This window comes from Maniola hyperantus, chromosome 7 (genome assembly GCF_902806685.2).
Source record: "Maniola hyperantus chromosome 7, iAphHyp1.2, whole genome shotgun sequence".
Classification (NCBI taxonomy): domain Eukaryota; kingdom Metazoa; phylum Arthropoda; class Insecta; order Lepidoptera; family Nymphalidae; genus Maniola; species Maniola hyperantus.
Window position 1 is genome coordinate 7,119,579 of NC_048542.1, and position 24,748 is coordinate 7,144,326.

The window sequence follows — 24,748 nt, forward strand, 5'->3', positions numbered from 1 at the left end:
GCGGACGAAGTCGCGGGCGTCAGCTAGTAAATAAATAAAAAAGTACTATTTGTACGAAGCGTTGCGTACTTTATTTGTAAGACGGACAGACAGACAGACAGACAGATAGACGGACAGACAGACAGACGGACAGACCGACAGACGAACAGACGGACAGACGGACGGGCAGACGGACCGATGGACGGACCGACAGACGCATGGACGGACGGACGGACTGACGGACGGACGGACGGACGGACGGACGGACAGACGGACGGACGGACAGACGGACCGACAGACAGACAGACAGAGGGTTCCGTTTTTTCCTTCTGAGGTACGGAACCCTAAAAATACAAAGAAATACCACCAGGTAGGTACCTACCTACCTATATTATTATACATATACAGGTACCTTTTTAGGGTTCCGTACTTTATAAGGAAAAAAGGGACCCTTAGGATCACTTCGTTGTCTGTCTGTCCGTCTCTCCGTCTGTGTCGTATCTGTCACACAAACCTATAGGATACTTCCCGTTGACCCAGAATCATGAAATTTAGTAGGTACGTAGGTCTTAGAGCATAAGTAAAGGAATAAATCCGAAAACCATAGATTTGTGATTACAACTTACAAAAAAAAATTAAAGTGTGTTAATGAAAAAATATTATTTTCAATTTTCAATGTATGATAAGTATACCAAGTGGGGTATTATATGAAAGGGCTTTACTTGTGTATTCTAAAACACATTTTTATTTATTTTTATGCATAATAGTTTTTGATTTATGGAGCAAAATGTCAAAAAAATACCTGAGTACGGAACCCTTGGTGCGCGAGCAACTCGCACTTGGCCGGTTTTTTAAAATTAGATAAAATAAATAACTAAACAAAGTTACTTACCTATTGTACTAGGACCACACGAGTAGATATCCCTACTAGGACCTCAACAACAAAGTCAGGTCAATAAACCAATGAATAAAATTGGTGTCCAAATTTCAAATTCCAGAGGTCAATGTACAAAATGCATTTGAAGTATTTGAAGGACTTATTGACTCTGCTCTGCTCAATCTTCTACACATTTGCATAGCCACTGAATAAAAATTAATTTTATGAAATCATTACGACTTTTGTTTTTGAAAACAAATTAATAACAACAGTTGTCGTCATAGAAACCACAATATTACACGCGCAGCCGCGCGCCGCTGGGCTGGCCCTTCCCTCCGCCACCCGCGCGGTGTCTAATGTTTTGGGGTGAGAAGCATGATGATTTTAGCCGAAATTTAGCGCTTGAAAAGGGTTGAACAGTAGTTTGGGAAAAGTATTTTTGAGAAAAAACTACTGAATTTAGGTTTGCAAAGTAAAGTTATTTCAACTAATGAATAAATAAACTACGTGTAATGATAAATTGTTTTAGGATTTTCATATCCCTAATCTTATTTATTTACGCCCAAAGTTGTCATAGATTTAGTGTTAAAATAGGAATCTTTTGAGGCTCGTAACTTTTAAATCAATATTTTTTTCAATGTTTTAGATATCATTGAACCTAGATAATGACGAGATAAATCGATATAATTCTTAGTTTTGTGCGTACAATATCGAATATTGTTGTATTTTCCCTCCTACGTTTGTATGAAGAAAGCACCGAACTGAGCTGCCTTAAGAAGATTAGCTGGTGATACCAACATAATAAGAAACACAAAAAATACGTTCAGTAATTTAGAAGTTTTAAGACTGTGACAGACGGCCAGACAGACGGAGATGTGCAATATCGAGACCTCGCCTCGCTCGGTCAATAATATTAATATGTTATTATACCAATGTTACCCATATCTGCTGTAATCTTTTTATAAATACCTACGACAATTTTTCGGTATCCTCAAGGCAGTCATTATTCTGAGCCTCAAAATCTTGGCTCAAATGGCTCAAGGTATCTTAGAAATGTCCGCACTTGGCAACTTGGATGTTGACTGGCGGTTTGACGCAAGAAGTCACATTACATTGTAATTATCTGTGATTGTAATGGTGCTGCCATTACAATGTCAATGTCATCATCATCATCCTGTATCTCTATGGCTGTATGCATCTCTTTGGTATGATGCATCTGTGCCTGGTATGTTTCCATATGTTAAAAGTACCTACTCTGTGCTGGTATGCATTCAATAATCAATAATCAATTTGCGTCAAACAAATTTTGTGGTCAATAAACTGAATAAACATTTTGTTACTTAGTTTTTTCGTGATTTTTCATTCCAGTTTCTGCTAAGTGTAATAATTAATATGCTCTTGACTAATTTTTCTATATAACATTACTGCAATAAAGTGATTAAACATAGACATGTCAGAATTAAAAATATGCCGCATATGTTTACGCACCGAATCGAAGGTTTACAATTACGAACAATTTCAACTAAAATCTTATTATGAGGAAGTTTTAGCATTGAAAGTAAGTATATTACATTGTACATTAATTGATTTAACAAAAAAGAGAACAACATTATTATTACAATATTATGTAGTCATATTACCTAGCTAAAATATATCTATTACCTATTTAAATTTTAAACTTGTAGATTTGGGTATGGGTAGGTAGTAGGTACCTAAATGAGAAAAATGCTTATTTGTCGTACAGAATACCTAGTTGTCGAGTCCTTAATCTTTACGATCCACTTGAAATTGAAAAAGATGGAATTGAAAACTTTAACCCAGCTACTCCTCATATTGAATGTTGAAACAGTAAAACTCTTTTTCTGTAGCTTTTAATATTGTACCTACTATATTTATCAACTCTTCTTTCATTTGACATCTCACTTGATATAATAGCAAAAAAATATTCAGAGACCCTATTGTTTTACATGTAAAATCCACCTTATAATGTCATCCAGACCATAATAGTAAATCGATTGACACCTCATTCATTAGAATCATCTTAGTAGTTTAGGCACTACTAATAGTTTAACATCTTTTCGTTTGTGCACTTTAAAACGGGGCACATTGTGCTACAGATTTGGACCCTAGTTATTTTTCTATTTTACTAGTTTTCTATTTACTTATTTTCCTATTTTAGGTAAGTGAAACAGATGAGCTACCACATTACTTCTGCTTCGAATGTGCCACATTATTGCACAAATTTCACAAATTTAAAGAAAAATGCTACACAGGACAAAAAATACTCAAGGAATTGCTAAGAAAAGGCCCTGTAAGTTGTTTTGAACTATTTTCATCTGTTTTTAACAATGACCTGTAATTTTAATAACATTATAACAGCCATAAGAATCAACCTGAACTTATTTTGTTTTTAAAGTGCTTACCTTTTTAAGGCAATCCCAAAATATATATTATTTTTAATGCATATCAAAAATTGCAGAACCGGCAGGGATTGACCTTCATCCCTCTGGCTGTCATGGCCTTAGAGTGAGATCTATAGAGCACACTCTGACTTAGCTTAGACTTAAGACAGAGTTAAAACGAGACAAAGGTATATCTCTCACATAAATCTGTTTCGTTTTAACTCGATCTTAAGTCTGAACAAAGTCAAAGTGCGCTCTATACATCTCAGCCTTAGAGTGCCTTTAGTCTGTTTACCCACTGTTGTTTAGTCTGTTTGCGAACACTGCCACATGTGATAACCAGATGGGTACAGGTTTAATCCCTGTCCGTGCTGCAATTTTCAACATGCACTAATAATTTATTCTTACTTAATTACATTTTGAAATACTAATCAAAAATCTCACTGACTGGATACTGCTAGGATTTGAAGCCAGCTCTCTGGCTATCACTGCCACTGATGAATGATACTATTAATATCCTCTAGCTTACCATGCTGAAAGTTTTGTCTTAAGTCTTACCAATCTAAGCGACTATTGTGGCCAAAATTAATAAAATCATATCCATAATTTGTCAATGCTAGTTATCAATATTTTTATTTGTCAAACAAGGCCACACAATTTCTGAAAAAAAAAATAGCATTGCTAGGAAACTTATTATACAGGTAGAATTGATTATATATTATTAATTTGAGTGGTTAGTGATTCCCAATGATCTGGCATATGTCATCTTGACTCCATAAGATTTAATCTGTGCCTATTCTTTTATCAGGGAGCATACTGGGTTTTATTACTCACAAAATTATTTATTTATTTTATTTTTATTATTCATGTACCAAAAATTGTAGTTACAAAGTAATAATAAATTTAGTTACATCGGAAATGCTTATCTCTAAACAGAGATTTCTTCCAGCTTCCCATTCAAGGTTGTGAGTAAGGCGTATCAAGACGTGGAATAGGTCTACGGTACTAGAATCTAATAAACTACATAAATATCTTATAATAAATACCCAAATCAACTTATATATAATAATACTTATCATAAATAATTATATACAATAATTACTTCTAAATTGAGCATTAGCTCAATTTAGAAGTAATTTTACTATCATATATTTATTTTACTATCGTTTTTTATTTCATGTTTTAAGATTTTAACTGTCAAACAGATATTAGAATAGAATAGAATAGAATGTTCTTTTATTCATGTAAACTTTTTAAAAGTGCTTATGAATAGTCAGGTTTAATTTACCACTGGTTCGGAATGCCGTTCCTATTATATTTAAAATTAATACTTAGTTAATTGCGAATAGATATTTGATTATGCATTGCGAAAAATATTGTGTGCAGTTTGAAATTCGTTAAATTAAGTTTATTTATTTCTTATTGTTACTGTTGAATCTTTGTTATCCACACAATTCAAGTTAGTTGTACGCGGATAAAATAGTTGCCTGATATTGAGGTAAATATTTATTTATTTATTTTTTATTTTATTCCTAAAATAATTGTACTAATTACTTACTTAATAATAATAATTATTATTATATAATAGTCTTTAAAATGATGCTTGCTAAATCTTTTATCCCTTTCATTTTGTATAAAAATTAAATGAGTCACTTTCTTATGAACTTTGTTGGTTTATGGACTTTCTGCAATTTTAACTAAGGATTTTGGAACTTTATATTTCAACGTGTTATCGATATCACCCTTAAAACAAGCCAATAAGTTAAAATAAATTAAATTAAAAGTTAGGTTAATGTTAGTAAAAAAGTAGATATTTTACTACCTAATAAACTTTACAGAATAAACCAACAGTTTTGACAGATTTATGTTTCATATGTTTTTTTTTTCTTTATTATTATTCTGTAAACATGATGATGATTAGATAATAGGTAATTGATTGCTATATTAAATAATTGGTTGTGAAGAAATTTTATACTCACAAATATTATTTTTTAATACACTAATACAATTTTCATAAGAAATTATGAAGTTTGAAATATCACTTTAAATTGTTGATTATGTTTTAAAAGAAGGAATTATGCAGTATGAATAAAGACTAAAGACATGTATTCAGTTTTACATTTTGGTAATGAAAAAATTGGTTTGTTTTAGGCTGGAAAGATTGAACTGTCGAAGTTTTCTACTAATATGACACGTCAAGAATCCGAAGTTAAAAACCCTTTCTTAGAAACAGATATAAATGTAGCAGAACTTCCAGTTCTAAATCATGATTTCAACAGCACAGATCCTGTAGAAATTGACTCATTCTTTGTGAATAATTTTGATGTAGTACTTGAAGATGAAAGTATGATCGAGAATGCTTCTTTGTCAAAAATATGCGATGAAACACCTAATAAACACTCATTTCAAAAACCAAGTATAGAACCTGAATCAGATCTTTCAAAAAATATCAACATAGATCTGAATGTTGGAAAATTAACCGAAAATGATCAGCTACCAATAGTTATCTGTGAGTTACCTAGTGTCAACGATACGTTCCTTGAATCTGATTTAGGATATGAAGATATTAGTTCAAATCTGGCAGAAAATTTGGACGGCTTGGATGATAATGATTCTTCAATGCTATATAGCGATTTGCCTAGTATATCTCAAGCATTTGATGAGACTAACATAGATTTTATAGAAGGAAATTTAGATCTCTCAGGAAACAATGATATAGATACTAACCTAGTCTCTAATAGTGACTTGACTAACGCATCTCAGAAATCAAATTCACCAAATGCATCGCATCTAATCAAATTTATTGAGACAGGTTTAGATCTAATAAAGAAAAATGACTCGGATATTAATGACAAAAGGATAGAAACACAGTCGACAAGCAATTACCATGATCCAGTACAAAAATCTCAAGAATTTTCCGAAAGTATCAGATCTCAATTGAGCACAGAAAAAAATAACATACAATTATGTTATAACAATGCTGAAAAATTACTAATGAATGAATCAAAATCATTATGTAATGATGCTTCTAAAGTATTACTTTTATCTAATTTAGAACAAACTAAATCATATTCTATAAATAAAAATAAAGGTAAAAAAGTGAGAATTGCTTCAAAAAATCAAGTAGCGCCAAACATACATAGCTTGTTGCCAGCTACATCTCGAGAATACTTCGAAACTGTTCCTGAACCTGATGAAGTAAATATAGGTCCTGAAGAGTCTTTGAAGCAATTACAAGTGGAGCCAGATCGCGACGAAGGATCAATTAAGAAAAAACGTATTAGAAATCGCAGAAAACGCCCTTTCAGTAAACAAGTCAGACCCAATCCTTGCCACAAAAAATGTGGTAATGACTGTTCGGTTAAATTAACAGAAGTAGACAGGTTGGTCATTCATGAACGTTATTGGAAAATGAACAAATCAGAGCAACAAGACTGGTTGCTGTCGTGTATAAGACCAAAAAAGATCGGACGCCGCCAAGGATCTACGTTCGCAAAGAATATTACTTATCATTATTATATATCACATAAAGGAGAAGATATAAGAGTCTGTCAGCAGTTTTTAATGAAAACTTTGGATGTATCACAAATGAGATTTAGATATGTAATAGCTAAACATACTACAAATGAAGATTCCGATAGTAATTTAAGCTTGTGTAGTCATGAATCGTAAACTATAAAAGTTTAAAATTACCTATATCACAGTATTATTATCTTTTCTAGTCTAATCTAATCATAAGTAAATAATTAAGGAATGTGTCAAAACGTTTAATCATGTGACTTAAATATTCGTATGGAATACTATTTAGTATCAATAATTGTATTGCCAATATAATAAATTATATCCTAGTCATGTTTATTGGTTTTATTTAGGTATTTATTTAATAATGAAAACTAAACACCTAAATCTTCATCTGACTCCTTTGCATTATTTACATAATGTTAGAGGATTTCTTGGGATAATGAAATTGGGAAGGACCCGGTAACTCAACATACCTAGATATAGGTATGTTGAGTTTCCAGGTTCTTCCACATACGACTCTACTAAGAGAAAGAAATTTCAACTCTTAGAGCAATCACGCATTCATCCGATCTGAATCCGTGAAAACACGAATATAAAAAATATTTACGTCATATTATGACATAAGGTACCATACAAATAGTTTTATGACTACTTCAGAACGTATTTTCACGGACTTGGATCGGATGAGTGCGTAATTGCTTTTAGGTGTAACGGATATAATATCCGATGCTAGCTACCTACTTCAATGGATGCTAGTGATAATAACCGGGACCGACTGCTTAAGATGCTCTCCAAGGCAAGAAGGAAACGAAAAGCCCAAATTTGGACCTCCACAGTAGGTCACCTTAACAGTTACTAAGGTCAAATTAGTAAAAGTTTACTATGCGCTGCCACAATTAGGCCACACTTCTCTTGTTTAAAAAACATTTAGTACTTAATTAGTATCATTTTTTATTTATGATAGTCATCAACTTTTAGGTTTCGTATGAAGCCATTTACAAATTAAACAGAACATGTCTCCAGTCACCACTCGCGAAACTGAATCTGAAAGATAATATACTGAGAACATTCTCAACGGAAGAATATCTTCCGATAAAAGAAGAAATAACTCAATATGAGCAAAGATTAACAAATATAGAATATCTTAACGAACCCGTCGACGATCGGGATGATGGTGTGTCGCTACCTTCTGATCCTGAAACAGATTCGGAACAAAAACCTCCGATTACTCAGGAAAGAACTGAAGAAGTAAATAATGAACCAGTCAAAACAGAGATAGAAATCGCCGAAGATGATTTTGATGAAAAAGGCAAAGATGCATATGACTATAAACGGAGTAGGCTACTGAACAGCAAACATTGGGAAAAAAAGAAATTATCGGAAGAGGAAGCTTTAAAGGTAAACTATTTCTTTAAAATATCTATGTATGCGTTATGTCGTACAATATTATAATAATTTATAAATACCTTTAATAATGGTTAATTGAATCATGTTTAAGGAATTCAGACAAAGAGCTCAAAGTGAGAAATATGTGGTCGCAGCGTACAAATGCACAGATTGTTTCAAAGGATTCTCGAAGCACGAAATGTTGAAAAGACATCGTAAACTGAGGCATAATAAGGTAAAAACATGCGAGTTTCTCTTCTATATTCCAGCAACTTCTGATCATAATCTGATTAGATACGATTGTTCAACTATTCTAAGAGTTATTACTAAAATCAGATAAAACTTATATTCTAAATAATTATATTCACATAGACTTTTGCACCTATTGAATCTTTCATTTATATATGTTTCACCGTTGTGGTACCTAATAATTATTTTCGTTAACTTAAAACTAAATCTATGCCTGCGCCTGTTTCAAACATGCTCAGCTAGGTCTCAGAAGAAAAAGTCAGTGTATCACTTATCAGTGACACATTTTATCCTCGACTTACGAGTATATATCTCGAATGAAATGGCTTGTTTTATGCCCTTGTACTACACCTACTCTATGTGTTATTGACAAAATGGTTTCATTTCCCACAGTCTGGCTCTATTGAGTGTCGTTTCTGTCGAATGCGGTTCAAATGGAATTGCCATCTCAAGAAACATTTTCTTCAACACTATACCAGATACAAGTGTCTACGGTGTGGATTAATCTGTCCTCTTGAGTGAGTTTATTTAATTACTCTGTTAAGAGCTTCCGCGACGGTTAAGCTGCTTGACGTCAAGCACGTAGATTTTTGCTTGAGTCAAGCATTTAGACCGTTTACATGTCAAGCATTTATGTGCTTGACGCGTGATTAATGCGATTTTATATTTTTGCTTGACGCAACGTTCGGAGTGTTCGATGTATGAGAAAAGTGCCGTTTGCTTGATCAAGCCGCTTGACCGTCTCGGAAGCTGAGAACTATAAGAAAATGTTAAGGCTGAGTAGGTACCAACTAAATCTGTAGCATTCCGCGCACTTGAAATGTTTAGGCGAAGAACTCAAAGAAACGTGCGCTCAGTAGCGAACGTTTCTTTGAGTTCACGTAAAAATCGGCAATGCTTAGGTATACTGTATATACATACATATATAAAGTAGTAGGTACTGACTATAGTGTATTAGTTATACACTATAGTGTACACTAACACACTATAGTCAGTACCCGGTGGTAAGTGACGATGCAGTCTAAGATGGAAGCGGGCTAACCTGGAAGGGGTATAGTGTTGTGCGCACATTTGAGTGTTTGTGTTTGCGTGATTATAGAAGTGCGACTGGTTTTTGATGCCTATAGTTTTGCGGCATTGCTACTTGAATTCTGCTTCTTGTTTGCTAAAATAGTGGATACCCAGCTTCAATAAACAATTTAAAGTCTTCGGCATAAGTATTTAGTAAATCAATGTGGCTAATTCCGTTGTACACAATCTCTAAACTTAACTAAAATGGCACGTCTAAATCTATTGCCATCCCTTTCATAATGTTGCTTGCGGAAAAGGAGAGCACTAGATTTAGACCTATTAATTTAGTTTAGTTTAGAGATTGTGTGCTAGAGAATCGGCCCCAGTCATTCGAAGATCTATTTCAGACACGAAAATGTCTTGCGTTAAAACTTTTTTTTTTCAGAAATACAGCATTGCTACACGACATTTATCACAGTGGTTTCACGAAGAAATGTGTACATTGTGATGAAGAATTTAGGTAAGAAACAAAAAATGACTGCTGTATAGTAATGAAATGAAATGTAAAAAAAATCTTGTTGATATGGGGTTACTACAGTACCCTACCTACTTTGTATTTCGTGACGTCACTTTGACTTTTCTATACTTTTGGACATCGGATTGGACCTATCAAGTGGTTTTGTATTCCGATGATAGAATCGATTCGATCTAAGGCCACTGGAGTAGGTATTTGCTCTTCGAATAGAGAGCGCGTCTCGGCAAACGCAATGCAGGGCGCCCCCGAAGGAGTGGAGCTTATAGATGAAAAAAAGCCATGGATTACAATCGTTGGCGCTACCTAAAATAAGGCATAATATGTTGACCTCCCTTATGAAGTGGTGAGGCTAGGAATGTATAATTTCTAAATTGTCTCTGGATTAGTCAGGTGAGAGGCTTCATTCGTAGCGTTGTTCCGGGACGTTGCCGCATAGAAATTGATTAGGGGCTTACTGGGTTTAATAAAACTATCATACCCCTTCCATCAGTTACAGGCTACCCTGCTTCTATCATCTTACCACCAGGTGAGATCGTAGTTGAGGGCCTAATAAAAAAATGTCTAACACTTGATATTGATGATGATGATTTTCCTCCAGACATTCCTCAACGTACTATACGCACCTACGTACGCATAGGAGCGATCATCTATGCACGCTTTGCGGTTCGTCATTTGTCAGCGAGATTGGCTTGCGTCTCCATAAACGGGTCAAGCACTGTTTTAATGTTGAAAATGACGACGAAGAGAATGAAGTTGTAAGTATTCTTTTAAATCTAGGTATAGTTCGCGACAGGTCGAGATTGCAATCGGGATATGAGGCGGCGGAACGCCCCGTACATCGACATGTCACTCGCGCTCGCCGGCACCAGATTAGCGCAGGGGGTGTGCGGGGTGTCCCCACCCCGATTGCCATTTCAACCTGTCGCGCACTTTATATGGTATTTATAGTCCAAAACTATGAAATGCCAGCACATCGCTATTGGTCTACGTGATTCCCTGAGCGCTTAGTCCAAAGCGAAAGTTCGTAAGAAGTTCAGGCCAATCTAGAAGTGCCTGAATTCCTAGTCCACACCTGTAGGGCGATTGTCTAAAACCTGCATCAATCATTATTACAATCTCAATTGTTCTGATGGGCTGAATTTGTGTTTTTTTTTTTTTTTTTATTCAGATACAAGTTAGCCCTTGACTGCAATCTCACCTGGTGGTAAGTGATGATGCAGTCTAAGATGATAGCGGGCTAACCTGGAAGGGGTATGGCAGTTTTTATTAAACCCATACCCCTTTGGTTTCTACACGGCATCGTACCGGAACGCTAAATCGCTTGGCGGCACGCCTTTGCCGGTAGGGTGGTAACTAGCCACGGCCGAAGCCTCCCACCAGACCAGACCAGAAATTTAGAAATTATAAAATTCCAAACCCCTGCCAGGAATCGAACCCGGGACCTCCCACTATAAGACCACAGCGCTCACCACTGCGCCAGGGAGGTCGTCATACATAATTCTTGTTGCAACAAGAATGCATTGTAGCCAATAGTGAGCGAGCATCAACCAATCGGAGGTGATTACGATCGTCACACTAGCTGTCAAACTACCGCGGTAGGGCTCCTGAAATTATTTATGTTATAAATTTTATATCATTTACTTGTTATTAGGAGAGTCCGGAAGATGATGACGAAATCGACACGTTTTGCTCGCGTTGCGACATCCGCTTTGAGACCAGGAAGGCTTACGATGAACACCTATTTCATTCGGCAATGCATTCTGAAGGTGACGAGTAAGTTGCCTACATTTTTCATGGCGTAAACGTTCCTATAACATAGCCCGATGCTGCGTGGCGCGTTTTTAGTTAAATTCCTTGATATTAACTATAAATTCTTGATATATTCGTGTCGCTCAGTATATAGCTATAACAGTTACGTTTGTTTCAGTGTAGATAAAAACCCTGAAGATCCGCAACCACGAAAAATTTTGGGGAAATTATTAAAAGCAAAGGTTAGGCTTTATTTAAATTTAAAAACAGCTTAATTTTAACCAAAGTTTTCTTACTTTAATTTATTGAATATTTTGTGATGTTTTTCAGATTACGAGCAGGCTAAAAGACAAGTAAGTATAATATTATTTTAATATCTTGGATATTCTGTTCTTTAAATAAATTATTATTAGTCAGCTAAATTAATTTACAATTACATATTTTCAGAAAGTCTGATGAGAAAATATTCCAACCACAAAGGAAAAAGTTGAGAAGAACTCGGAGGGCTAGAACGAAACCTACCACATGCCATCAAGTAAGTTAAAAGTTAGACATATTGTATTGATTAAAAGTATGCTTCTATTTATGTCATTTTTTAATAAGAAACGCGTTTTTGACCTCAGCTATTCTCTACCCAGCTACGCCTGCTTATATCCAATACTATCTATAAAATAGTGCGTACATTTTAAGATTACACACGCCATTTTAGCTCTATGTCATCATGTTTAGCTGTCATGTTAAAAGTACTACACCTTTAAAATAAGGACCAAAATCGTAATTTTTACATGTCAGTTGACACAAACATGGCAGTTGACACATAGAGCTAAATGGCGAGTGAGATCTCAAAATGTACCTCGTTGGTCCTCAGTGTGGGAAACATTTCGAGACGCAAGCGGCGTGTATGAAGCACCACATCTCGGAACATCCTGGGACGTCGTTCTTCGCACCCAACGAGAGACACATCTGCGAGATATGTGGAGCTTCGCTCGCGGTTAGTTCATCTATTAGGTATCGTAATACTGGCTTTCCTCCATCACTTCGTATGCGTGGCTTTAGGTATTTGTAAAAACTCCTTAGAGAACCTCCTCCTATTTTAGCGTTTAAACTATCGTGACTTATCCATCACTGTCCATATTATAAATGCGAAACTGTGTTTGTTGATTTATTGGTTCGTTCTTCAATTCATACACCGTCAAGTTTACTAGACGCCCCTTCAAGTCCGCTGCGAACTTGACCGGTAAACTTGATCATGTACGGCCAGAGTTTAACGCTATCGCTAGCCATTCATGATTAAATAAGACAACGCCGTCATCCTTAGGACAGGACACGATTATTTCCTCATGCCTTCAAAACGTAACGCTTTTATTTATGCAGCAATAATGTTATAGCCCGGCAGTGTGACGGCGCATCAGAATATGCACTCCCGCGAGCGCTTGCACCCGTGTGAGACTTGCGGCAAGCAGTTCCACTCCAACGTGGGCCTCAAGCGACACTCAGTGGTGAGTTGCAACGTTAACCAATGACGTTTCTATGTTCGGTTGTTAATAAACTTATCCATTGCGAATACGGGAAAATTCGATTCGAAATAGATGTATGAATACACAGTATTTCAGGGCTTTTTTGCACTGGTCCGATTTAAATCCGAGAAAGTGCCGTCGAAATGGCCGTATTTTTTCGGATTTGAATCAGAAACTGCTACTATTGAGTATTGACATCCGAATTCAGTTCAAAATTTTCTCTCTCAGACTCGAATCAGACTAGCACAAGTGCGCTATGCCCATTCCTGATATTTTAATTAGTAGATGACCTACTCGTGACTTCGTCCGCATGTGTTTCTATTTTCTTAATACCGTGCGAACTCTTCCAGGATAAAAAGGTGGTTTACATCATTGTCTGGAGAAAAGCTTGTATAAGCTATCACTGTACCTACTAAATCGATAATAATGCCAGCGAATTGTTCAGAATGTATTTAGAATTTTTAAAAATCCCATGGCAAAGTTTGCTTTTTCTGGGACCAAAAGTAGCCCATGTCCTTCCCTGAAATGCAAGCTATAGTGATACGTCAAAATCGTTTAAACGGATGGATCGTAAAAAGCTAGCAGACAGGCAGACACACTTTCGCATTTATACCATTATATTAGTATGGATTACGCATAACACACATTTCATATCAGTTTCGCACTTTTCAGACTCATACGGGAGAAAAACCGTACGGTTGCACGTTGTGTGATAAGCGGTTTACCCAGAACAACAGTATGAAATTGCATTATAAAACCTTCCATCTCATGCAACCTTACCCGAAAAGGTAAAATTTTTACTAAGGGCCATAGCAGACATGATGTTTCAGCATCAGTAAGCGGCGATTTAGTTGCTTTTCTGAAGCTCGATGCTGCGATTGAACGCTCCACACATATAGTACGCGACAGGTTTAAATAGCAATCAAGGAGGGAACGTTCCGCACACCCGCACAGCCCTCGCGTTAACCCGGTGCGGACGAGCGGAGATGACTTCATCCGAGTGGATACATGTTTAAAAAATCTCAGCCAAATCCGTCCAGTTGTTTAACCTGAAAGAGTAACTAACAAACATACACATACACCCACATACAAACTTTCGCATTTATAATATTAGTATGATTCCAATAAAGCGCATCAAAAGCAGAAAGTCATCAAAACGTGATGTAGCGTCGAAACAATCGTTAAATCGCACGATTTCAATACAGCGATGGAACGCAGAAAGTTATCAAAACGCGATACAGCATCGATGCAGTCGCAAAATCGCCGATCGCTAATGCTAAAAGCATCGAGTCTGGTATGGCCGTTACTTGTGCCTCGTTGTGATTTTAACGATACCATCGTAGTTAGCCAAAAAGTTAATTCTATTATTGAAACTGACAAAAACTATGATTAAAAAAAACAATTTCAACACCCAGTAGTCTAGAAATCTCGGAGAATTACAAATTTGTATAGGTACTTACTTCACCTTCTTTTGAAGCTGATCAAATTTCATATAGCTCGCATATTAGATTAGGCCATAGTCCACCACGCTGACTAAGTGCGCGTTGGCAAACTTAACATACCTAACTTTCAAAATATTATGCAGAACTCTCAGGCATGCAGGATCCTTCACGATATTTTCCTTCAATGTTAAAGAAAGAAATATTTAATTGCTTAAAACGCAAAAATTAGAGGTGCGTGCCCAGGATCGAAATTAGAGTAAGCCAATGTCTTAAACCCTCCGCTATCACCACTTTTCTCACAAGCTTTCGAAAGAAATCACAATATATTACGATTTATAATTTTACAGAATCAGAAGAAGAAAAGACGAATTACCAAAAAAAGAAGAGTTAAATATAAGGATAACAGAAGACAGCATGGACTCTGGTGATAATGCGCCGCTGTCGAAATCGACGGCGAAACCGGTAATCGAACCTACGTCCGATCCGGTCACCACAACCGATGCAACGGTGGTGCAAAGTGATAATAATCTAGAATATTTAACGCTAGGTTACCAAAAATATCCGTAAACAAATACCTCGCATCTAGCTATGTAATAGTTTGGGATTTTTATAGTATAAGGCCAAATCACTACTTTATATTTATGTTTTTGTTCTTTATATTTTTTTGTTCTTTGTAATGATTTGTGGTTAGAATATAATTACATTAGTTGATTGTTTAATTCTTTCAAATTTTGTCGTTGTTACTTATCAGAAGCTGAAAAAGCTGTAGGTATATTTGCAAATGAAAAAAATATATTTCATATTTTAAATAAGCGCAGCCCAACTTACCTACTCTCTTCAAATGATTCCAATAAGTTAATTTAACTATTATTGTAGATTATTTATCAGACCATTTTGTATTTAGGTAAATGAAAATACAAAGTAATTTAATTATTGTGTATGATTTTCCTAGGATTTCCCACCAAATCAATGGAGATAATATTTTTCCAATTTTTACCTACACTACATTGCTGCTTCATTGATATTAAAATAATTATTTGTAGACAGAAAATATTGGTACAGCACAGTTTCAACTAGTAGGTAGGCATTTAAAAAAATACAAATCTAATAAAGTAGGTATGTTTATTCCTTTATTCCATGTTTGTTTGTTTTTTTAATATTCAAACTTTTTTATAGTAGGTTTACAAAATTATTCTGGGGCTCTGCACGTGCACGAGGTGGCAATCAGGATGGGAACCACCCGCGCTAACCCGGTGACGTCCCCTATGGACTATACTTTTAACAAAATTATATTTTTATTCTTTTCCGAAAAAAATTATTACTACATTGGAATGATATGTAAATGAGCTCAAGCAATACAACATTATAGAATATTACATGTAGCAAATTGCAATTGAATATATACTTATTAAAGATGTTGTTTATACTATACTACTATAATAGGTACTTCCAGCAGAGTCCAGACACTCAAAATCTATAAGTACTTATAATAAATAATCATTTAAAAAGTTTAAAAAAATCCCAACTGCAGTTTGCACTGCATCTTTTTCTTTTTCGGACATAGGAATGGACATACATATTACATAATATGTACAGGTGAAACTGATTTACCACTTGCATTTATTAATGATTTGATTTAATCTTAATAATGTTCTTAGCTCCCTAGCAAACTTGAGATTGTCACATTGCAATTATTACATAGGTACTTCTATCACCTCATTGGGTTAGTTCAACTTGAAAACTTACACTCTTTAGTTAATAAGAAGTGATAACACTTGTAGCTGACAAAGTGTGGTGCTAGGGTTACAGAGCAAGTCAGATTAATTTAATTTCAATCTAAATTATCAGAATCAGTCTTCTAGAAATGAATTCTGTAATGGGCAAAATTAATAATCAATCTATCTGTAATCTGTAGATTACAATATTGGTATTTGTCAAAAAAGACCATACAATTTTGGATAAATATAACAGGTTGCTAAGTAACATATCGACAGACTAGCTTATGCTCGCGACTTCGTCCGCCTAGACTACACAAATTTCAAACCTCTATTTCACCCCCTTAGGGTTGAATTTTCAAAAATTCTTATTTAGCGGATGCCTAAGTCATAATAGCTATCTTGCCAAATTTCAGCCTGATCCGTCCAGTAGTTTAAGCTGTGCGTGCATTGATAGATCAGTCAGTCAATCACCTTTTTCTTTTATATTATAGTTAGATAGATTACTAATAGCATTGATTATTATTATTAATTTCAGCCATAAGCAAAGCTTCATAACTGAATTTTGGAATCTGGAACCAACTCATAAAAAGTGAAAGCAGGAATGAAGGTGGTAGGAAAGGCCTTATAGGCTAGGCAGCACATATTTTTGTCTCTATTATGAATCTTTAAATGAGTATGTCTTTTATGTATTGGTAGACACATTAATGTCAATAGTTTTGCAAGTTAGGGGCCTAGGACTCTCACCTAAAAATAATTGAATTGAATTTTTATTTCAACTTTTGGGCTAATATTCTACACCAAATCAGACCTGGAATTCTATGAGCTAGAAAACCATTACATATGAACAGGCTGGCAGACTTGTGTATGGTCCTATTAAACACTAATAAAGTGTCAGTCAATAAAAATTATACTGATTAGTGATTACTTCAAAAGCACCTTTACAACAATTACTTTATAATTCTAAGCATTCTCTATTCTACATAACGCTACATAACTGTGTTTAGTGTTCATATCATAATATCCGACGGGCCCAGCATCACAATCTGCACAACTTAGATATTTGTAACAATCTACTGTGTGTGTAAATCCTATGTTCTCGAAAGTGAACATATTCTCCACATGATAGAATTGGTTAACTTTTTCACTCTGTATTTCCCCCTCGTTTCTTGTGTCCTGTTGCATGAGAGGCAGCTCTTTCTGAAATTACACAGTAAGTATTCAAATAATTTATCAAAATGTTTTGAATGCAACAAATCTAAGCCCCTACGAAACGAAAGTGCCAAACTACCTAAGTTAAACTATAAGCATCTAAGCACCAATAGGTTTTGAAATTACCTCTTGAGCGATGTATTTTCCCGATTTTTTGTCCAATATTTTAGAGCCACAATATTTGCATTTAACTACTAACTTATTAAAGCCATCCTCATCAATTAAATCGCTTAGTGAATCACCATTGGCCGTATTTTCGACTTCAGACATGACCTAGCTATTTAATAAAGTTGAATGACTACAGAGGGTTATTTATAACGTTGATTATGTATTAGTCTCTGCTAATGAATTAAATATTTACAATTTGTTAACAATACTTGGAAAAAGTAAAAGGAATTTAATGAATTTTGCATGCATAATAATAATGCACAGTTGTTGCAATATTCAAATGGGGTTGGGTTGGGACTTGGGGGCACGGGGTGACAAACGTAGTGATCACAGAACACATTTACTCCGTAGTGATTATATAGGTAGGTACTCTTTGGGGGTGACACTGACAGATACAACCCTGTGTGACTATTTCAAAAATGGTTACTGCCCGACACTGGCAAGAATTTGCCAAACAACTCCTAAAGGACTTGAATCGTGATCCTTCAGACCTTCACGCTTGTAGCAAACAACAAACAGCAAGCATCGGCAACTTGTTGTTGAAACTTGTTGCAGAACTTGTTGCCGAAACTTGTTTACGAAACTTGTAGACTACCTACTGTAACTTGAGGAATTTGAGTGTACTACGTAGGAGTACATACAAATTATTTGGTACTACACTACTACATGACTACTACGTTCCAGAGCCGTAAAACAAGTTAAAAAATAATAACTGCTGTGGCTGAGATAATTTCACTGGGTGATCTGTGGATAATTTTGAGAAGCTTTGAGAAGTGTGGTTGCGAATGCCGAATTTGTTTTAATACAATAAATCATTAAAGTTATATTAACAAAATAACGCAACACAATGAGTTCAGGTTTTATATCAGAATCTGAGATAATGGAGGCGAGACGCCGGCGTCAAGAAGAATGGGAAAAAGTGCGAACCGAGGATCAGCCAAAAGGTTGTCCTATTTGATACAGTACTCACTCAACCTGAATGTTTTTCTGCATTATAATATGCGCGGGTTGACCTAAAAATGTTTGTGCTTTTGCATGTCTCTTTCCTAACTCCTGCCTGAGTCCTGCGGTGGGCTTGTACACCGATGCAAGTGCTTCAACAATATGGCTTTTACTTCGGATTGCACACACTATGCCTTTGTATAATGTGTAACCCTATTCAAATGGTAAAAGGCTGAGTTTGACACCTCGTAACATTACAGCACAATTGATATACCTAATTTTTCTTAACAGAGGCTCCAGAAGAATCTTACGACACGCGACCACTTTTCCAGCGTCTTGAAGAGCAGAGGTTGAAGAAAGATGCAGAATATGAGGAGGCACATAAACTCAGTGAGCAGAAACTGTTATTAACTGTTTAACTGTATATATTTACATGAAGAGAGTTTTAGCCCCAAAGATGTAAGAGATATTAATCTTTAATCTAAATATATAAAAAGACAGGAGACTGTGCGTTGATAGATCTATGACTGACTGACTGACTGATCTATCAATGCACAGCTCAAACTACTGGACGGATCAGGCTGATATTTGGCATGCAGATTGCTATTATGACGTAGGCATCGGCTAAGAAAGGATTTTTGAAAATTCAACCCCTAAGGGGGTGAAATAGGGGTTCGAAATTTGTGTAGTCCACGCGGACGAAGTCACGAGCAAAAGCTAGTAATGATAAAAGAATAAAAACTGGTAAAGTGACTGTTAGAATATGCATAAGGTAGGATTCCATAGTCATAAAAACTGTCTTACTGTAAACCAAAAACAAAAATTACTATTGGTGTCTGACCGAAGCTTAAGTGATTTCTGACCAAAGCCGATACTGAGAATGGGTTATCGCCATGACCTACGGCCAAAGCCAACAGTTAAATCCCTAACCCGACTCGGATAGGATGAGCACGTAACCACCGTTACTGTCACACATCACATTTATTTCAGGCTAAAGTGCCCCGTAAATGGTCAAACACATTGTCAATCAAATTTGTCAAACACGTAGTTTGTTTGACAAACATGAAGTTTGTTTGACAAAGACATCAAACACAACCGCAGACAATCAAATAATTTGACTAACATGTAATATTCGACAAACATGTTTGACCATTTATAGGGCACTTAAAATGTATCTTTTCATTTTTAGAGAACATGATCAGAGGTCTGGATGATGATGAGGTTGGTTTCCTGGATCTAGTTGAGCGTACCAAGGCTGAGGTAGCTCAGCAGATCAGCATTGAAGAAAAGAAAGAAATGCAAGAATTCAGGTGAAGCATCCTTAGGCATTCTATGAGTATTTTCATCTTGCAGAGGCATACCTACCAAAGTCCCAAAATCAATGAACCATCATCATCATGATTAACCCATCACCGGCTCACTACAGAGCACGCACGGGTCTCCTATCAGAGTGAGAAGGGTTTTGGCCATAGTCTACCACGCTGGCCAAGTGCGGATTGGCAGACTTCACACACCTTTGAGAACACTATGGAGAACTTTCAGGCATGCAGGTTTCTTCACGATGTTTTCCTGCACCGTTAAAGCAAGTGATATTTTAATTACTTTAAAACGCACATAACTCCGAAAAGTTAGGGGTGCGTGCCCGGGATCGAACCCCCGACCTCTGATTGGAAGGCGGACGTCCTAACCACTAGGCTACCACAGCAAATCAATGAATACATTGCCTTTGTAGAGCACTGTCTATGGACAGTGCTCTACAAATTTGCTATCTCCTAAAGGTTGATGTACATTACCTTCGGCCGCGTACTGTAGCCATGTTTTGTAGCTACACTACAATATTAAATTTGAAAATTCAACTTTAATTGTTAGTTATAGTCTTCTCGAATCTAGATGATTATGTCTGTATGGCTTTAAGTTCCTTTAAATTTCTGTGGGAACTCTTGATTTTCCAAGACAAATAGTAGCCTATGCCCATATGGCCCTGGGACGCAAGCTATCTCTGTACTAAACTTCAAACTCAGTTGACCCCTGTCACTGTGACTGTTGAAAACCCTTGTGTATGAGCCCCTGGGGCACAACTACAGTGTGACAATTGTAATCATCTCGTGCTCAATTGCGGTAAAATGACAGCTACAATCAGAGGGATTGACTAATGCTCGCTCATTATTGGCTACAATGCGTTGTTATAACAAGAATGCCATAAATTCCAGCCAATAACAACAGTTGTGATTGTAACAATGATTGATGCAGGTTTTCCGACAGGTTAATAAACAATGTTGGATAGACCACAGACTAGTACTGTTCATGTTATAGACTAGTGTTTTGTTTATTTACAATAATAATTTAATGTCCATACAGAGAAAGAGTGTCAACCTTGGCAGAGAGTGAAGAGTTGATTCGACTGCGAGCACAGCTAGCACCTGCGCGTACCGCACCAACTACAGCTCAGCCACAGAAGAATAAACTGCAAGGGGTGAGTTTAACACTCCTTATAAAATTAGAAATATATGTCAGCTAAGTGTCCGTTCACACAGACCGGCTTGGACCGGAGAGCAGATTTTGATAGCGATTAAAATAGAGTGTTGGATAGTTCTCACCTCTTTTGTTATTGAGCATGCCGGAGAGTAAACCTTACGCGGTTAGTGTGAAAAAATGAAAGGAGCCGACCGGCTACGTATGATTTCTGATGACGCGCTCTTCCGGTCTCGCGCAGCCGAACAGCTCCGTTTGCGTACTCTTTCAGTACAGTGTTCTTCCAGCCGGTCTATGTGAAACAAAGCTCGGTCGCTCTGGCCAGTTCCAACCGTACGCGCGCCGGAGGTCTGTGTGAAAAGAAGAGCACCGTCCGATTCTGTCAGAGCCGGTCTGTGTGAACGGACACTAAACTCCCATGTTTAGGAGCCTGAAAAACACACTGAACACTTTTTTAGGTAAGTAATTAAAGTGTTCATAGACTCAGCCAACCACCTCTTAACCACAGCATAAGTGCATACCCTGAAGTGTAGATGGTGGAGGTGGCTCCATATTATCTCCCGACGGTTCCTGCAGATCTTCGTCGTTGACGCCCCGCAACCGTAGTCCGAAAGCTTATTTTGCTCTAAACAATTTCACTTTATCGCCAGCACGTGCGATTGTAATAGTCTACTGTAAAATCATCTACGGGAGCGCGAGAGAGGAATATAGACTATAGATTAACGTTGGGAATATTTATTTGCAGGTAGTTGTGCGGAAGAGGAAAGCAAGTGAAATGGAAGGAGAGAAGCAAGAAAAGGAGAAGAGTCTATCGCCTCCCAAAAATGGCATTGTTAATAGGTGAAAATTGATTTTTCTACTTAAAATTACGTTGTATGAGCTTTGCCTGTGGAGTTTTTACCCGACTATGGCAAAGCCAGAAGGAGGGAAGGTTATGATTTTAGCGGTCTATGAAGGTTTGTTTTTATGTGTGTTCTGTGTTCACTGTAAACTACTGAGCCGATTTTGATGAACGAGGTGTAAATCGATTTGTTATTAGAGTCCTGGTCACATAGGCAACATTTTAAATGAACAAAATTAATATGGGGGATGTTGCACTAAAAAAAGTAGGGGTCTCAAAAAATATTTTTTGAGACCCCTATATATATATATATATAGGGGTCTCAAAAAATATAATAATCTAATCCAGTGGGGTATCAAATGAAAGAGAAAATTTTGAAAATTCATAAATATAAATATACTACAATATATATAATATATATAAAATTATAATATACCAAGCGACAGAAAAAGGTTTTAGTTTTGACTTGTATAATAATATGTTTGAATGTTATGAACAGTGGGCAGAAAGCGTCCCCGGTAGCCGGCGAGACCCTGGGCGCGATGCAGTGTGTGGGCGTGCTGCCCGGCCTGGGCCACTACGACACGGACAGCTCCAGCGACACCGGCGACTCGAGCGACGACGATTCCGTGAGTGTATGTTAGTTTTCAGTTTAGTTTTTTTTAACGCTTTTTATTAGTTTGATTGCTTTTGTTGAGCCATTACAAACGCGCGAACTGAGTCATAAACCATTATTATCGGATTTCTCGCTCGCGCTTATAGTCTGCGACAGGTTGAAATAGCAATCGGGTTATGAGGCGGGGGACGCCCCGCACACCCGCACGTCACCCGCGCTCGCCCGCACCGGGTTAGCGCGGGTGACGAGACGGTCTTGGAGGCGATATTTACTTCAGCATGCAAATGTTAATAGTATAACAAGCTGATTATTTAATTTTCAGAGTGATAAATGCTGCGTTAAAAGAGACCTTTTAGGCCGCAGGCCCGATCAAACCGCTGAAGTGAAACGAAAAGAAGAGGAAAAGAGTTAGATTTTCTCAAATTGTATAAGTAATACGCGTGCATGATAACATGGGACATGGCCAGTGAAGTCACTGTAGAATGCATAGAAAAACATACAATTAATGTACTAAAAAAGGTCTTATAATGTGTTGATCATGATTGTTGGCTGTGTTATGTTACAGCTCGTTCCCACTTGTCGTGGGACCGGGAGCTTAATCGGATGTTCCAGTGTATTATGTTTGTATTAGTAAATTAAACACTTGAGTACATTAGAAAATGTATTGACTAGGTAGTGTCAACATGAACTGAGATTGTCATACACTTTTGCAACCTACCTACTTACATTAACTTTATTCATACAACAAAGTAAGAAGTAAGTACCTACTCTAAACACAAACTTTAATACTCTTTGCTATCCATATTGTATACATAACACAGTGGCAGAACATTTGATATCAAGCTATTCACAAGTTTTGCCTGAAACCAATTTTGTGCCAAAATGTTCTGCCACTGGAACATCGGATTAAAAACCGGGCCCCTACAGACGACAAGTGGGAATAGGCTGTTACTGTGCAAGCATTATACATTACGAGATTTCAATCTTAAACAACTTTTTTCTTTATGGGTATTTAACCCCTCTGTTCAAAGTGGAAATTTAGGCACTTCACTAAATTGGCCTAGGTCCTAGACAATCCTTAAAAATGCCGAGGGCACTCTTTCTAAAGCCAAATCTTCGGTTGCTGCCGAGTTTGGCAGCCCATCCATGGAGTACCTAAATTCTTAGTCTAAACTAAAAATTCAATTTTATCAATTTGGTTTTGGACTAGGCAATCCTGATTTATGTATGAAAACTTGCAAGGCAGGTGCCAAAACTTGGCTATAGACTAAGCATTGTTGGCATTTCTAAGGATTGTCTAGGCCAATCGTGATGTGCCGGCATTTCGGATTTGGCCTATAACATGTCGACAAAATATGTACTTTAGAAGTATTGTTGAGAAGTTAGAGTATGTTTAATATCCATAAATTTATGCGAAAGTGTGTCTGTTTGATAGCTTTTCACGGCACGAGTTTGATGTTTGATACAGAGATAGCTTGCATCCTGGAGGCACTTCATCGAAGAGATCCCATTGGGTTGTAACAAAATACCTAAATCCAAGCGGAGAAAGTTGCGTGCATTATCTAGTTAATAATAGTAACATTACAGCCTTGAAATAATATACAGTCCAATTACGAATGTACTTGTACAGAGCAACGGTGGGGTGGGTTGCGGAGCGCAGGCGGCGCGGCCCGCTGCACGCAGATTCGCGTAGTCTGGCGTGATTGATGGACGAGAGTTTACGTGAGCGTGGTTTTAAATATTTTAAGTGTTGTTTAGTAAGTTCTATCATAAATTGGTGCATTACTGTTCTGTCTACGGATGCTACACGAATTCTAAACAGAACAAGGGTCTAAAATTTCACCGATTTCCCCGCGATTTTAATCCCAATTTTGTGACAACCCTTGCATATTTGCATAGGAACACGTATATACCTACACGAGCGGCGGCATCGCTCGACTTCAAAGGCGTCGAACAACTGGTAGTATTTCGTTAAACTGTGGTAATATTATTATATAAAAAAATTAGCTATGTTTATATCTTAATTTGTATTTTTTATTTATTATAATTATGTAGGTATTTCAAATTGTATATAATACCAACAAAGTTGAAAATAAACAACGATTCAAAGTAA

The 24,748-nt window shown here is 36.6% G+C and overlaps 3 protein-coding genes across 6 annotated transcripts in view; 2 read left to right on the top strand and 1 right to left on the bottom strand.

Annotated features, from left to right (window-relative positions):
- Nucleotides 1–2,104: 2,104 nt before the first annotated feature.
- LOC117983531 (zinc finger protein 431-like) lies at nt 2,105–15,600 on the top strand. Of its 2 annotated transcripts, XM_034970101.2 has the most exons (15): nt 2,105–2,414; nt 3,036–3,167; nt 7,759–8,178; nt 8,279–8,401; nt 8,809–8,933; nt 9,872–9,946; nt 10,560–10,716; nt 11,613–11,734; nt 11,889–11,952; nt 12,041–12,063; nt 12,158–12,245; nt 12,579–12,701; nt 13,099–13,209; nt 13,900–14,015; nt 15,017–15,600. In XM_034970101.2, the coding sequence occupies exons 1-15, from the start codon at nt 2,307–2,309 to the stop codon at nt 15,234–15,236; spliced, it is 2,007 nt and encodes a 668-aa protein (XP_034825992.1). In that variant the 5' UTR covers nt 2,105–2,306; the 3' UTR covers nt 15,237–15,600. The 2 variants fall into 2 exon arrangements, with proteins under 2 accessions (XP_034825992.1, XP_069355744.1); XM_069499643.1 differs by lacking the exons at nt 7,759–8,178; nt 8,279–8,401; nt 8,809–8,933; ... (8 more) ...; nt 13,900–14,015; nt 15,017–15,600 and adding an exon at nt 5,410–7,349.
- Nucleotides 15,601–17,347: 1,747 nt separating this feature from the next.
- Nucleotides 17,348–17,866, bottom strand: strat (RAB interacting factor STRAT). Its single transcript, XM_034970105.2, has 2 exons — nt 17,723–17,866; nt 17,348–17,584 (listed from the first exon to the last, which is right to left on the bottom strand). The coding sequence occupies exons 1-2, from the start codon at nt 17,864–17,866 to the stop codon at nt 17,348–17,350; spliced, it is 381 nt and encodes a 126-aa protein (XP_034825996.1).
- A 629-nt stretch (nt 17,867–18,495) lies between these two features.
- Nucleotides 18,496–24,748, top strand: part of LOC117983532 (uncharacterized) — a 42,854-nt gene continuing 36,601 nt past the window's right edge. For all 3 annotated transcript variants that reach the window (XM_069499627.1, XM_069499628.1, XM_069499629.1), the window contains exons 1-6: nt 18,496–18,708; nt 18,998–19,096; nt 19,896–20,016; nt 21,065–21,179; nt 21,924–22,018; nt 22,519–22,648. In XM_069499627.1, coding sequence (XP_069355728.1) covers nt 18,612–18,708; nt 18,998–19,096; nt 19,896–20,016; nt 21,065–21,179; nt 21,924–22,018; nt 22,519–22,648 — 657 coding nt within the window. In that variant the 5' untranslated portion in view covers nt 18,496–18,611. The remainder of the gene's footprint in view (nt 18,709–18,997; nt 19,097–19,895; nt 20,017–21,064; nt 21,180–21,923; nt 22,019–22,518; nt 22,649–24,748) is intronic.